The sequence below is a fragment of the Hippocampus zosterae genome, chromosome 7 (genome assembly GCF_025434085.1).
Source record: "Hippocampus zosterae strain Florida chromosome 7, ASM2543408v3, whole genome shotgun sequence".
Lineage (NCBI taxonomy): Eukaryota > Metazoa > Chordata > Actinopteri > Syngnathiformes > Syngnathidae > Hippocampus > Hippocampus zosterae.
The window spans coordinates 23,178,417-23,194,025 of record NC_067457.1 but is presented as its reverse complement, the minus strand read 5'-3'; the positions used below and the strand labels follow the sequence as shown (position 1 = coordinate 23,194,025).

Below are 15,609 nucleotides of genomic sequence, written 5' to 3'. Positions count from 1 at the left end.
AAGTATTATTGTAGTCCAGCTGGGGGTCAGCATTGTCAGCTTCCACATTGCAATAGCCGTGACTTTCAGTGTGTGTGGCTTTGAAAGGCTTGCTGGCTAGTTTGAAAGGAGGCGCACGTTACTTGCCCTTCAGCCCAGAGTGAGAAGGCGAGAAAGGATTTACCAAGGGCGCCCAGTACGTGTACAAGTATCCGATCTGCAGCGAGGGCACAAACTGCGAGCAGGCCACCACCAGGAAGTAGAGATTGAGGAAGAACTTGAACTGCTGGTAGAGAACCTGAGGGCAAAGATGGCAACCGTCATGACGGATGCAAGAACCGCTCACATTTGTGGGTTTCAAGGAAGACTTTGTTGAGACATCACACGTAGGCCTGCTCTCGCTAATGGGTTCCAAGATCACACTTTGAATAATGTTTGCAATAATGAGAGAGGGGCAGCCAATCCTGATCAATAAGCGCTTAATGAACCCCCCTGACCTTTAGGGGGCCGAGGGGAAACCCACGGCAAACTCAATTTGCGCATGTTTAAAAATGCAAAGCGCAGGGAGACAAACGGCGTATTTGTTCAGAATATGGACAACTCCACTGGACAGGTGACATTATACGCCTGGGGGAATGAATGAGCCTTCTTGATTGCGGTGCCGTTTGCTTTTTAAGAAGTACGCCTGTGCCCCGCAGTGTGAAAACTCAATGACGACTCACCAAATAGCATGATAATATGCACCGGAAGCCGGGGAAGGATGACTTCACGTTTTCCGTTGAAGGCCATTTTGTGAAAAGTTGAAGCGTATTTAACGCAGATCGAGTAAGATTAAACCAGACCAGACAAGTAATTGGAACAGCTGAGATGGTGCCTTTGAGCAATGCAGGGAAACTCCATCTCCAAAACAAGTGTAAAAAAAAAATCAAAATCAAGCCATTACCCCAGGCACAAAGGTGAAGAAGTTGTACTTCTGGTTGCGGATGGAGTTTTTAGGGAACTTCTCCTCGCATTTCTCCGGGTGGCCGAGCCAGACGGTGCGAGCCTTCAGCTCCTTCTTCCGCCGACACATTCGGACAAGGCAATCGCAGCAGCTGTTGGGGTTAGGGGGTGAGGGGGGGGGGCACACAATTTTAATCCGCAATGATGCACGGTCAACATACAACAACGGCTGAAGTGTATTTGCGTTAGGCCGCATCAAAGTTATTTACAAATAGTCAGTGCTTCTATCTTTTAGTTTAGTTTTTTTTTGTTTTGTTTTGTTTTTTTTGTCATCGCTCAAATAAATTAGCTCTTTTTCATTTTCCACATGAGGGGTATTTGGCACGGTGAGGTGAAAAGTTTAGCGTCTCGGCCGGAAAAGAAAACGTTCACGGCTCAATTTGCTCCGCAAAGCCCGGCCAGACAAAAACACACGCTGTGCTCGGTGACATCTCCAGACACATTTCATCCGTGTTTGCCATTAGCGAACCGTTGCTAGCATGCGGGGATGCCCATCACCGATTACATTGATTTATTACAGCGAGGCAAACAAAAATTCAGGTTTGACTTTGTATCACTATCCATCCACCTGCTAATAATGACACTGTGGCTTATCCAAAGCATGAAATACAAACAGCGTGTGTCACCGCGTGATACATAAAACGGGCCCTTCCTTCTCAAACTGGGAGCCATAAGCTTTGGGGGGCGGGGGGGGGGGGGGGGGGGGGCTCCACCAAATAATTTGCAGTAAATTATTTTGTCATAATAAATAAAAGATGAAATGACTGGAATATAGCACTATTTTTTTCCAAGAAAAAAAAGGTGTTCAGAAAATTGAGAGGAAAGTTTTTATTTAAGAGAACAAAAGTAGATTTCTCCAAAATAAAAGGTGCACAATTACGAGATTAATGTTGTACTTTTTTCCCTCACTTGGTAAAATACAACTTTCCCTTGTTCAGCTTTGAGTACAAATAAACTTTTTTTTTTAATTCTTGCCGGAGACCAGAGGGGTTTTGTCCCCAGAAAGTTTTCGAACCCCTGACACAAAGTAGCTACAGTGTCACCTCACCAAAGTGTACATCGTCATGGTGATTGACTTGGCTTTTCCACCTATTAAGCAACAACAACAAAAAAAAAACCTCATCAACTTTGGCTGTGACAACTTTTGGCCGTGTTTGCGTTGGAGGCGATGCGCCGCCTCAGTGCGCTCGGCATCCCGATTCATACGCCAGATTATTTGAGCAAATGAATGCTATTTAAATAACGGCGCCATTTGAACAGCGACGGCTTAGTCGGCTCGTGAATTATTTGCCTTTTATAATCCCGCGCAGTGCACACACAAAATTACTGGAAAGCATCAAACTGGTCAGCTGTGAAAAATCCAATTTGTTCATTAGCGAGGTGGTGCACAGGAGCAGGGGGGGCGGGGGTGGATTGGAGGGCTGAGATCGATTCGGCTGGAGACGCACCGCTGGCGACAACCTAACGCCGAGCGGTCTTTGAAACTTCGTTGTATCGGCGTGAAAATTATCTTTGGATCAAAAGCTGCCGAATGCGTGTCGGGCGGCAAAAACAGTGACCTCAATGGTGACTTTGCGCTTCACGCACAGCTACCGGTGCATTGGAAATCCAAATCGGCACGCCCGTGTACATGCATCTGTTTTTTTTATGCTAGTTTACCATTGACAGAATGAAAAAAAGCAACAAAAAATGGGTTTGAAGCTAAATAGAGGGTGGAGAAGCCACAATTGGACGTGGATCCCATTAAAAATTAAAAAAAAGTAAATTTAAAAAAGTGCATTTACATGTGTCACAAATGAGCACGTGCCCAACTACTTGGGTTCCTAAACAGACTGTGAAACACATCCTTTTAATCTGTGTGTCAATAATAAAAGTAAGAAAAGTCAGACCTAACTAGCTAGATGCCTGAATACGCTGTCAACCACATCAAAAGTAAAAACAAAGAAGACAACGGAGGCACGTTTTGATTTGAATTCATAATCTATATTATTGGGATGTCGATTAAAATGATTAATGCCCGGCTAGTTGGCTGCCTAAACAGGCTGCTAAACACTAGTAACCATGAAGGTGACGACAATGGAGGGGTTTTCGGATTTTCATATGTCTTGCATCAATATGTGGTGCATTGCAAATATTTACGGCCCCACTAGTCAGTTCCAAAATAGACACGGAGCACATCTAACACACACAAAGTACAGTTGACTAGACTTCAATATCTGATGGATTCGTTTGTAAGCCGAAGAAATTTCGGCCCAAAGGGTTAGCTACCTGACAGGCTGCGGGCAGCAAAGTCCCATAAGAAGTCACACTATGAGAAAACGGCACATCAGAACGAGCGGAAATGCTAATTGAAAGCTTGGAAGTTGGACACAGACAAACCTTTCGCAGAGGACTCTCCACCCGCCGAAGAGGAACCACCTGAGGCCTCGCCGTCTGTGACTGACTCGGGCCCGTGTCAGCGTTTCGTAGTCGCTTTCGTCGTTCTCAAAGGCCTCGTCGGACATCATCAGGGGCATCTCATCCAGGCCGGACGCCTCATCGTTGATGGAGAATCTGCCAGCATTTGAAACATGCTTGAAGGATCTCACATCGGAGTGTGAGTCATCATTGGCTTAGTTTGTTTTCCAGCCCAAGAAAACACACTTGGTAGTGTACTTAAGAAACCTGTTATGCGAATGATGCGGCTGAATGGAACATGCAACACTTCTCTTCCGACCTGACAGACGACTATTAATATTCGTCAGTGAATAGACCCTAAGATGGAGTGTGAGGGCTTAAGTATTATGAATATGAATCCATTACTGCAATGTTTTATCTCAAGATGACAGTGTGGATCTTCTTCCAGACTTTGGAAAAGTGGTCATACCCAAAACAACCTGGATGATGATATATCTAAATATTGATCAACCTAGTGGACACAGCCAAGTAATAAAGCCTACAGTGGCCTAAAAAGTAACGACAAAGAAGGGAACGATGACAATCCAATGATTCTTCTGTTTGGTGTCTCCTTCGCATGCGGTAGCCTGTCAAGTTGGCCGACTTGTCGGGCCGAATTTTTCTGTACCATATTACTCCATCATGGATCATGATCTAATAACATTTTAATATCTCACAGCCTGTTTAGGCAGCTAAATATTTATGCGGTATATCACCATACTTAATAATCCAATCATGGTTCCATTGATGTCTTATTTGTGTTAACTTCTGATGTGTCGGCAGCTGACGAGTCGGGCCAAAAAACTGTGCAACAATATATAGCGTATCACCTATTAAAATCCACTACTAGATTAATTTTTGTCTACTTGGTGCCGACATTGGCGGGGGTTGATCGCTGAATAGTCGAGCCTAAAAATGTGTGCTATTAGAGTATAACCTGTTGTAGTAAACCAACAGCTTTGTAATCTCGCTATTGTCATTTGCGCAGTCAGGCCTCTCGTTTTGTCAGTTGACTAGTCGGACCGAAAAAAAACCAAGTAACACTTATCAAAACCCTTTTTCGTTGTGATCACGTTGAGTTGTTCAAAAAGAAATCATCGTGACTCCCGTCCACAAGTAGTTAATGTGTCCGTAAGAAGCCAACACAACCTTGTTCAGATTTTTGTATGGAAATTGAAACTATTTGTTTGCACCGATGCTGTGACGGCTCTAGTCAAAAAGACCGGTAAGGTATAAGCCCTTTGATAGCCCCACTTTGAAGTCCGTTCGAAGAACGTCACTACCTACAACTCTCATGATTAGCGCAACGGAGGTAACTGTGGCTCCTGAGGCAGACTAAAATAACGTTGAAAATATCAAAGTGAATAAATGATGGCTTTCACTCGCCGCTTGCCGGCTGTCACCTGCCATCCAAAAGAAAACAAAATGGGACGGAAGTTGACAACACCGAGGATGCTAGGCTAAGCTAGGTTAGGTTAGCCGCAGAAGCGAAGAGCCTCGCCATAGTAAACACGCGCATAAACGCACGCCAGGCTGACGCGACAACACAAACGCGAACATACTTGACGGGTCATTTCGTCACTCTACCGCGGAAATGGCAGCAAAAAAAATAATACAATATGAAATACCTCGACTGTCTGACGGAGTGGTAGTGATAAGGGCTTCTCCGAAAGCTCTTCCGCATCGGTTCGGACAGGATATCAGACATCTTGGCCGGCAAATCCGCGCGGTGACGTCACTACCCCCCGGTGGCGGGATTTACGTCGCGTTCGCGAAAGTGTACGGATTTGTATCACGTAATTCTGACTCGACTCTTTTTTTCGTGCGTGAATTTTTTTCTATTGTGGGTCCAATGTTACATTTTATTTAGATGAGAAGTAGGTGAATGTTTTTTTCAATAAATAACATTTCATTTGGTCGGATTTTGGGGCAACAGTCATTGAGGGAACAAGAAAATTGTAGAAATTCTGAGGACTGTGAAGGCAACACGCGCCTGGGATTCATTGTTAGTTAATAAAACGCACCACTGTATATGGTTTAGTTGCACATTTTCGTATCATTTACAATCTCTAACTCTGATGGTGCAGTGGTTAGTGCTTTGACCTCACAGTGCAGAGGTACCGGGTTCAATTCCTGTGTGGAGCTTGCATCTTCTCCCTGGGCCTGTGTGGGGTTTCTCCAGGTACTCCGGTTTTCCCCCACATTACAAAAACATGCATGGCAGGCTGATTGAACACTCGAAACTGTGAGTGTGAACATGGATGGTTGTTCGTCTCTGTGTGCCCTTCGATTGGCTGGCAACCGGTTCAGGGTGTCCCCTTCCTACTGCCAAAGATAGCTGGGATAGGCTCCAGCAACCCCCGCGACCCTTTTGAAGATAAGCAGATCAGAAAATGGATGGTTGCATAATTAATTTGTCTTGTGTCAATTTACAGTAAACGTCAACTGGGAGTGAAAATTAAAGACTTGAAGCATGCACATTTTAGTCTAATTTGGATAACTGTGTGAACAGCAGAGTGAGAACAGGTGCTAAGGAATACTTTCAAAATATGTTTATGTGTATGCTCTCGTACATATCATTCACAGTACTGTATTACAAATGTTTTAATGTCCATAATACATTGCATCAGTTGATTCCAATTTCTTTACTGTCATCACTCAGCATAGAAAAATGTCTGTTGTTCCCCAGTTCCACGCCATTCTTGGACAGGCTCGTGATCGGCCTCGCGCCGTTCACTCTGTCCATTCCAGCGGTCATCTGGCGTAACGGCGTCACGCCTCGGTTTTGAATCACAGAGATCTCGTTGTTCTTCAGGGCCAGGTTGCCGGTGATGGCGCTGGCGTAGCGGCTCCAGAAGCCGGCGTCCACCTGCATGGCTCGGGCGGCAAGGTCAAATTTGACGGTGTTTGAGCCCAGCAGGGCCATTGGATTGTCCACCGAGAGACGTCGGCCCCTCCTGGCTGGCGTGTTGTTCCACATGTGCGTGCCCATGTGAACCTGCAAAGGAACCAGAAAAGGGTAGTGATCAACAGATGCTAATTTCAAAGTTAGCATTCGTTAGGCGGCAAGTGTCAAAATCAAGGCCTGTGGGCCAGATCCGCTATAGCGGAGAAATGAGAATTGTTTTGATTTATTCCTCCCGTACCTTTCAAATACACTTGCAGCTTATTAAAGCACACTTTTTAAAGTACTCCTTAGCGCATGTTCTTACACTCTTGCTGTCAAGAAATGGGAGACTGCCATAAAACCTCTCTTTGAAGAGAGAAAGAGTCAAAGCGTGTCTGCTTCATGCTGTCATTTGTCACTCCCAAGTTTACTGTAAAACTGACAAAAGTACAAAACCTTGTGCATTTAAACACCACCAAAATGTTTAGCCAAACCATTTCATTTCATCTAAAGAAAGTCAGTTAGCTTACATGCTAACAATGTAAAATGCTATAGATAGGCTAATGGAAATTAGCAAACATCTTACATGAACTATAAACCTTTAAAAAATTTAAAAGAACATCACATACAACAAAAGACATTCATCTATTGTTTATTTAAACACTGAAATGTTCAAACAAACCATTGTAACTGCTGCTGCCTAACACGTTAAAGTGGCTTTAAACAGCCTGAAGTAGCCTGAAATTCGGCAGAAGTTGCCAATTTACAGTGGTAGTTTGACGAATTGGTGCAACGTCATCTGTGTTAGGAAGAAAAAAATGTCCTCACATTTATCGGGGCATTGTGTTCAGTTAAATGTCTACTTATGTCTTTGCATCGTTCATTTCCTAAAAATATGACAAACGACTGATGGAGTATGTCTAAAAGAAACGATTCAAGCTGTTGATGTTTTTTATTATTTTATTATAATTATTTTGGAATGACGGAATGTGAAACGAACCAATGGACATAAAGCCAAGGTACATAGTGAATTGTGATTTTTGGCGTACCATAACAGGCCTAGTAGGCTTTTCACTGTTATAACCGATCCCCGAAAGAGAAACCATAACTATGATCTGGCTCGCGGTGAAGTTTGACACCCCTGTGTTAGGCCTACCTTCAGATTCCCCTTAGTGGTGAAAGCTCGACCGCAGACGGAGCAGACGAATGGCTTCTCGCCGGTGTGCGTGCGCTCGTGGATCTGAAGCGCGCTGGCCGAGGAGAAGTTCTTCCCGCAGGCGCTGCAGTTGTGCTGCTTCGGCATCCGGCGAGGGTGCGGCGGTCCGAGCAGGGGGGCTATTCCCGAGCCGGTGACTGACGGGTAAGCCGCCGACAAGTTGATGGCGAACGTCGGGTAGGGTTCCGTGTAACCGTTGACCTCTGTCTTTATTGATTGAGTTGACCCGCCCGTCAACAGTTGGGTGATGCCTCGAGTTCCCGATTTGACTTGTTCTTTCTTTACAGACGCCGCAAAATGTTCCCAAAATTCAGTACTTTGTGCAGGTGATAAAGGCGGCGTCGCAGGGGGGCTGGTGGTTCCCAGATTCTGCATCCCTTTCTCTGTTAGCGAGCATTCGATCTGGATCTGGTCATCGTAGCCATTTGTGAGAAATTTCTCCCCAGAGGTGCTGAGGTTTACCGAGGGGTCCGTCAGATGGTTCTCGAGTGAAGATTTAGAAGGACTGACCACATTTTCTACCTCCTGTACTTCTTCTGCGTCATCGGCCTCCATGGAGACATCATCGACAAGGTCATTGCTGCCGGGACTGTCCAAGTTTTTCTCATTCTCACCCTGCGTCTCCGGACCCCCATCCGGCGGGGGGGAGTCGGTGATCTGACCAACCATATGCATGCGGATGTGCTGCTGGAGGACCACGGCATTCGTGAACCTCTTCTGGCAAATGGGGCACGAGTGTTCCACCTGTACTGGCGGGTTGTCCCTGTGAACGACCACGTGGGTCTTCAAGTTGCCCTTGGTTGTGAAAGCCCGACCGCACACCTTACACTTGAAGGGTCTCTCGCCCGTGTGTATGCGGTAGTGCATCTTCAGCGCGCTCGGGCAGCTGAGGACACGCTTACACAGGACACACCGGTTGGCTTCCGTCATCTTTTTGTCAATGTTCTCCACCAGCTGCTGCAGCTTTGAGGTTTCCGAGGTTTCCATCAAGTCCAGGAGGCCGCCAGGTGAAAAATCTTCCGGGTTGGCCGGGAGCGGCGAGTGGGAGCTGGAGACCGGAGACGGTGATGCCACAGGTTCCGGCGTGGTAGCTAAAGATGTGTAGCTGGTTTCCTGGGTTACTTGAGTGCCTCTCCAGATCTGCGTGTAGCTTTGCGGCAGATGCGCCTCCTCTGGTTTTATACCGCTGGATCCCTCTTCCTCCTGGTTGGACCGTCGAGTGTCTGAAACCGGAGACAATTGAGCCTTGCTGCCTCTCTGGCTTGGCGACACGCACTCACCAAAGTTTGGCTGGTACGTGGTTTGAACAGATGGTGCTGTACTTGAAGGCTCACTGGAGCCCTCGATACCGGTTCTAGTGGAGGAGATTGGAAGACCCAGGGAGGCTGACAAGGTCGTTAAGACAGGCTTGCTATCCAGCCAAGACGGGACGGCTTTTTCTGGTGGTACGATCATTCCGTATGGAATCCCAGAGCTTGTTGGCACGTTGTCCAGATACTCTGGAACGGGGTAGGGGTTCATCTGGACTTCAGGATACTTGTCTTTGTGCCTCTGGAAGTGCACTTTCAAGTTGCCCTTAGTGGAGAAGCGGTTGCCGCAGATGTTGCATTTGAAGGGTCGCTCTCCAGTGTGCGAGCGCAGGTGGATCTGCAGGGCGCTGTCGCTGCCAAACACTTTGGCGCAGAAGCGGCATTTATGCTTGAAGAAGGGCTCCTCCAGGCCGGGCTTTGTTTCAAACGACGACGACGACGAGCCGGGCGGCTTCCCCTTCCGGTGCTTTAACATGGCCGCCAGCGGGTCGAGGGCATTGGCCGTGGCGGCAATGCCGGCTAAAGGATTGGGGTAGATGACACTTTTGGAGGGGCTGTGGGGTAAGTAGGACACACTGCCCTGACCCAGGGAGAGAGGATTTGGAGAGCTCAGGGTCTGAGAACTGCTGCTCGGATGAGAGCCGGCGTAAGGAGGCATTAATGCGGAGACACGGCTACAATCGGAGAGGGATGAAGCTGAGTTTTCCGAGGAAGAAGCCGAATTACACACAACGTCTCTGAAGACCGGCTGGCTGCATACGCTTTCCGACGGGAGGTTTTGTGACATCTCAGGCACGGTTGAAAGAGAAGCAGGAGCTTGGCCGTTGATGTCGGATGGTGTATTTCCTGACACGGACGGGACCCCGTAGGGGTTCGCCGCCAGGCACAAGGGTCTGGACACGGGGTTCAAGGCCTCCTTGCCCGGCTGCTTGTTCATGGTGGCCACCTGGCTACAGATCTGCTCGATCAGGTGCAGCTGGTGGACCTGTTGCTGCTGCAAAGCCAGCAAGTGCTCCAGGATGAGCGGGATGGCGGCCGAGGCCGCACGCCCGCAGGCGCCGCCGCCGACTACCCCTTGGGAGAACTGAGCGACGGCCACCCTGGTGCTGTGCAGAATTCCGAGGGTCACGTTAGTGTTGGGGAGCGGTTGCTGAGTCTCGGCGGAATCTGCCGGAGAAGGGCTAGAGGCGTATTTGTCCTGCGGCCCAAGTTCGACATCCATAGCCTCATCCGGGCTGTCACAGTCGGTCAACGCCGACTCTCCCGCCGACGAGTCGCTCGACTCCACGCTGGGGACCGGCGAGGGTTCCGTCGGGGACTCTAACGCACCATCGCCTTTGCCGTCCTTCACAATCAACACCGGGTGATTCTCGACACAGGATTTCTGATGCTCACACAGCTCGTTCCAATCGAAGAACTGCGCGCAACACTGGTGGCAAACGTGCGTGTCGTCACAGCAAAGGGCACTTCCCGTCCCACTGGGGTCCTCTCGCTCCACGTCTTCCTTGGGGTCTGGCAGACAGAGGTGATGGGATAAGTTATTTGTCACGCCGTGTTGCATGGAGAATCACAGGAATTTACCTGGGGGGTAGGGAGGGTATTTTTTTGCGGTCTACTTTGCTTTTTTTTTGTGTGCAATATTACAAGAATAAAGACTGATTATGTAACGATAAAAAACGTTTGAAGTTCCAAAAAACTCTCAATATTACACTTTTTGTTTTGAAATGATGAAAAAAACAGGACTATGTTGTGGGGGACAGGGGGGGGGGCCTTGTGTTTCCGTATGCAGTGATCCCTCGCTATTTTGCGGTTCGTTTATCGCGGATTCGGTGCATCGCGGATTTTTTCAAACATATTCATATATTTTTTTTTCCATATAGATGGAGTACAGTACTGTATATGTTGCTCTATGTGACTCGCTGTTGTTTTGCAGCTTCTCCCGGACTGTTTGCGGACTTTAAAAAAATAATAATAAAAAAATTACCTGTATGTTAATTAGTCCCTGCTTCGCAGATTTCCATTTATCGCGGGTGGTTTTGGTCCCCATTAACCACGATAAACGAGGAATTACTGCATGTACGCACTTAGAAAACAAAGATATGACAATAATTCATTGCAAACTATTTTGCAGACCCCCAGGGGGGTCCTCAGTCACTTTAACGCCTCGTCCAAATGTTTCACACACACAAACACACACACACACACACACACACTCGTCCTCAGATGTTCATAATCTGCCGGAAAAATCAATGAGCTTCAATAAAGTTATCTGACCTCGCAGTTGTGCTTTGGTACAGATAATGAATGTCCATACGTGCCATTGATTTTTTTTCTGTCTGTGTTTATTTAATTCAGTCTCATGGAAAAACAGGAAATGAGGGCACTTTTGGGAAGTTTTAATAACAGCCTCTTTGTCCTCGACATCGGACAGAAGCTTAAAGACAACTTGGTGCGAGGACTTTTCATTCAATCTGTTCAGGCTTCGCGCCATTAGGGAAGCAGGCAGCAGCAAAAAAAAAAAGAAAAAAAAAAAAAACAGCAGATGGAAAGAGTCAACTTGATAACACTCTTTGCCGCACCAGCTTGTGTCCGGGAAATAAATACAAAGCAGATCGAGATTCTGCGGATTTTTCGGAATTCAACCGTGTGGCGAGATCATGAACGTGTTTCCATTTATTATCGCATTTCTTTTTGTTTTGGTTGCCGGTGAGCTGGGGTCACCCCCCCCCCCCACCCCCCGGACTGGTTGGCAGGCAATCGCAGGGGGCGCAGATAGAAAAAAAAAAAAACATTCACACTTGGAGGCCAATTTAGAGTCTTCAGTGAAGCTTCCGTGTATGTTTTGGGAGGCTGGGAACATTCGAGACACCAAGCTTCAAACCCAGAACCTCTCCGCGATGAGGTAAACCTGCAAACCGTGACGTCACCATGATGCCCTCATGCTGACATTTACATGTTCTACTACAGATGCCGTGACCCCGAGCAGAGATTCAAACCCAGGACCCCTTGACCGCGAGCCAGCCTTGCATATCACATACCACTGTCTTTCCCTAATGTTGATTTTGTACTCGGAAAATGCTTGAAAATACTGTTGAGATGGCCAAAAAGCGAAAGAAATCAATTCATATGTGGATGAGTGTGTTTATGCGCAGCTTGAATTGAATGCATTCAGTGTGCGACCGAGATTCAAACAGGGAACTTGTAACTGAGAGGCAGATTTGCCGAACGTTATTCCAATGTGCAGCAACATTTCTATTATAAAGAAAAAAGAAGCTTGAAGAACCAGTTAACAAGGTGAAAGAAATCTATACGCGCCGGGAACCTTTTAACTAAATTATTTTGGGGGGATTTGGACCTCTTTGAAAGAGATTTCTGATTTTTTTGGTGGGTTTTGTTTTGAAAATTAACCTCATAATTGCTTCACAAACTACGCCACTGTAATGAAGCGTATTGAAATCCTACTTGGTTCAAATTTCTACTAATCCTTTGAGTTGCTAACTACAGTGGACGGTTTATCATGTTATCGGGTTACAGGGTGCATGAAAGGGTTAAAAAAATGGAAAATGATCAATTTGTATTTTTAGAGCAATTAAAATAAATCCTCATGCAAACGCAATTTGTTTGCATTGAAACATTTCAAAAGCATTTAAAAAAAAAAAAAAAAGGACAGCGATCCACTTTTTTAAAGCCTGACAATACAAGTGTGCAATTAGCGGCGAGTGAAGGCAATGGATGCCAAAGTAACTCAGCAACTCACCAAGTGGGTGGTCTCGTGCAAAACATAAAAATAAAACAAATCTCGAGTAGCTCACTTGTGTCCCGAGTTACTTCCAAAGAAAACAAAAGGGTAAGGTGTTTGTTTTTATTTCCAGCTTTGAAATATTTCTCAAAATATAATACAACTCGTGCATGTATGGTGAGCGTTTCCAACACTGGAATTCACTCCATAATAAAAGGAGCAAGGCAACAGATTTACGGCCATTCCAGGCTGTGTGGTTTTAGAGGAACCGTAGCCGGGCTCTCGTCTCGGCCTTGCCGCCTGACCTTTCAACCTCTGATGTACTAAAGTCTATTATGATGCGGACACAAGTGGGGGTGAAGGGGGGGGGGCTGACTGAGGTTAAGCCACAGGCCAGGACCCCCTATATAAAACCCGTGGCCGACTCCGAGTTAAACATGTCAAATGGCATCACGCGCGTCAAGAAACTTTCGTGAAATGGATCTTATTACAAGACAGCAATTCTAACCAATTTACATTAAACTCTCCAATCCAAACGGTGCTTTTTTTTTTTTTTTTTTGCTTTCCTATTAATTCAATTACGGCAGCGTGAAAAGGGTTCAAATAACATCGGTTCTCCTCGTCGATGAATAGAATTATACGGCAATTAGAAAATATTATGACAGCGGGAGCCGGTGTGCGATAACATAGGCGGGCAGATCTGCTTACAGATGTTATTGTTATTATGGTAAAGACAATCGTAATTATAGCATTGAGCTAAAGAGACTGTGTTTGTTGTTGAGGATGACTGAACTTCACGTTTATGCTTTAGCCTGTCAAATTAAATAGGCGAGAAATACAAATATGTCAATAAAACAGTTTGAACTTTCCGCGGTGCGGCAAGGATGAAAATGGAAGAATTAAAAAAAGGAAAGTTTAAAAGATTGGAAGGCCTCTGCGAAAAACAAACAATCTGCTATGTTAAATTCAAATCACGTTTAAGAAGTAATAACAATTTTGGACTAAAGTCAAGGAGCCACGGAATGTATCTGTAATCATTGTGTGTTTTTTTTTCCGACCCCCCTCATATTTGTTAACTTTAGCGCTAGAGTCCATGTTTATTTTTTGGGGTCAAATATATTGTCTATACATAAACAGATATATGTATATAGATAAGTGTGTAAATGTATGCATCTATACAGAAATACATTCATACCCACATGTGTATGTGTAGAAAGGTTATATATATTAAATTCTATTCATTTTCAGACAAAGTAAATAGACTTGACGTCCTAAAACTTTTTTTTAAAACAGCACGTAAGTACGAAAACTATAAATAAAGTTCGAAATACGATGCGACGTAAACTTCAATTTTGTTTTACAAGTAGTTCAAATGAATTCCTTTTTTTTTTTTTTTTTTTTTAGCTCTCAACTTCCACGTACCGTCATGGCGGACGAAGTGAAGGCCGCCGGGGGCTTCGTCGTGTCCGGCTCGAAGGTGCTGCGGCTTGGCTTGCTTGCGCCGGGACATGTTGCCGCCTGCACGCCGCCTGGCCTGGCCTGCCGTTAGTCGGCTGCTCGCAGCGACCGGCAGCCGGCGGGTGCGAGCGGGCTTGCCGAAATGAGCTCACAAGAAGGCTGCGCTGTAGATGCCCCCCCCCTCCCTCCCCAGGTGTCGATTGCGCATGTCAGTGTGATGATGAGAATGATGATGATGGAAAAGTAGGTGGGTGGGTGTGTGTGTGAGGGGGGGGGGGCTCAATGAGCGATGACGTCCCCTACCTTTGCCTTTTTTTGAAGGACGGTGGAGGCGATCAGCTGCTTTTTTTACGCGCAACTCCACAACCGGTCCAAACGGGACGTTCTGGGTGGTCCGCGAACTGGTTTTCAATCCCACTTTTGCGCACGAAAAAAAAAAAAGATCCTGACGTCGCCGGGATGGACGTCAAACTTGCCCGCAAAAGCGCAACACTCGGGGCGTTCGGCGTGGTTCTATCGGCGGCTGAGCGAGTGTGCATCTGCGCTGAAGCTCCATGCGGTGATACGCTTGCTCGTGTGCTGCACCCCCCAGACTTCAAACACTGGAGAAAAACATGTAGAAATGGTGGCTGAGTGCTGAATGATGAGCATTAAGATACATGCCATTTTGCATCCCATACTCCATTTTAGGCTGTAATTTTTTTTTAATCATTCGTATGGCATACCTGTCAACTTGTACGTTTTCCCCGTTTTTTAAATCATTTTAAATCTTGTACGGCGTATTACAACTTTTATACAGGAAAAACTAAACAATTGTGGACCGATCTCACAAACACCATTTTGGCTCAAATCCGGATCATCTCACCTGCTGGTAGCCAACGACAATGCCGTTGTCGATCGCTACCATTGTCAAGGCAAACCAGCAAATTAATCCTCAATCGTTTTTTTTTCCATCGCTGTTTACGTTCGGATTGATAAAGCATGATCTGCGCATCCGCGGTGACCCATTTAATGTTTTTTTGTTGCTTTGTAAGGGGAATCGTAATCATTTATAAGGGCAGGTCTTCGCTGAGGTTGACGGATATGGTATGCGTAATTGCTGAGAGAAAAAAATAATCATGAAACATGTGTGTCTTTTTAGATGAATGCTGAGAGACAATCTTTTCATCTGAGAATCAAACGTGTTTGGTTTGGGGCGGGGGGCATGTCCATCTCTCAGCATTCACTGTTCGTACTTACCTTCCATCCATCTATTTTCCGTGCGCTTATCCTTACAAGGGTTATGGGGGGGTGGGGGGGTGGGGCCTATCCAGGCTGTCTTCGGGCAGTAGGCGGGGGACACCCTGAACCATTTGCCAGCCAATCGCAGGGAACACAGACCGCACCAAACCTAGGGACAATTTTAAAGTGTTCAATCAGCCTGCCATGCATGTTTTTGGAATGTGGGAGGAAAGCGGAGTACCCGGAGAAAACCCACGCGGGCCTGGGGAGAACATGCAAACTCCACACAGGGATGCCGGAGCTGGAATTGAACCCGGTACCTCTGCACTGGGAGGTCGACACGCTCACGACTGAACCACCG

At 46.3% G+C, this 15,609-nt stretch overlaps 2 protein-coding genes across 6 annotated transcripts in view; both read right to left on the bottom strand.

Annotated features, from left to right (window-relative positions):
• Positions 1 to 5,166, bottom strand: part of atp9b (ATPase phospholipid transporting 9B) — a 34,440-nt gene extending 29,274 nt beyond the window's left edge. For all 5 annotated transcript variants that reach the window (XR_007963394.1, XR_007963395.1, XR_007963393.1 and 2 more), the window contains exons 1-4: positions 5,046 to 5,166; positions 3,361 to 3,534; positions 923 to 1,073; positions 164 to 277 (exon numbers count right to left, since the gene is read on the bottom strand). Coding sequence is in view for 2 of the 5 variants with exons in the window: in XM_052071946.1 (XP_051927906.1) it covers positions 164 to 277; positions 923 to 1,073; positions 3,361 to 3,534; positions 5,046 to 5,125 (519 nt within the window). In the remaining 3 variants the exon portion in view is untranslated. The remainder of the gene's footprint in view (positions 1 to 163; positions 278 to 922; positions 1,074 to 3,360; positions 3,535 to 5,045) is intronic.
• Positions 5,167 to 5,954: 788 nt separating this feature from the next.
• On the bottom strand, positions 5,955 to 14,518 carry LOC127604722 (sal-like protein 3). Its single transcript, XM_052071949.1, has 3 exons — positions 13,992 to 14,518; positions 7,461 to 10,342; positions 5,955 to 6,415 (listed from the first exon to the last, which is right to left on the bottom strand). Exons 1-3 carry the CDS (start codon positions 14,077 to 14,079, stop codon positions 6,044 to 6,046), a joined length of 3,342 nt encoding a protein of 1,113 aa, XP_051927909.1. The 5' UTR covers positions 14,080 to 14,518; the 3' UTR covers positions 5,955 to 6,043.
• Between the last annotated feature and the right edge of the window lie 1,091 nt (positions 14,519 to 15,609).

Bases quoted from the DNA above. Each gene is read 5' to 3' on its own strand.
- LOC127604722 (XM_052071949.1), bottom strand. From the start codon at position 14,079: ATGTCCCGGCGCAAGCAAGCCAAGCCGCAGCACCTTCGAGCCGGACAC. The intron at 10,343-13,991 runs GTACGTGGAAGT...TCTGTCTGCCAG, and splicing joins TCACTTCGTCCGCCATGACG to ACCCCAAGGAAGACGTGGAG. The intron at 6,416-7,460 runs GTAGGCCTAACA...GTTCCTTTGCAG, and splicing joins CCACTAAGGGGAATCTGAAG to GTTCACATGGGCACGCACAT.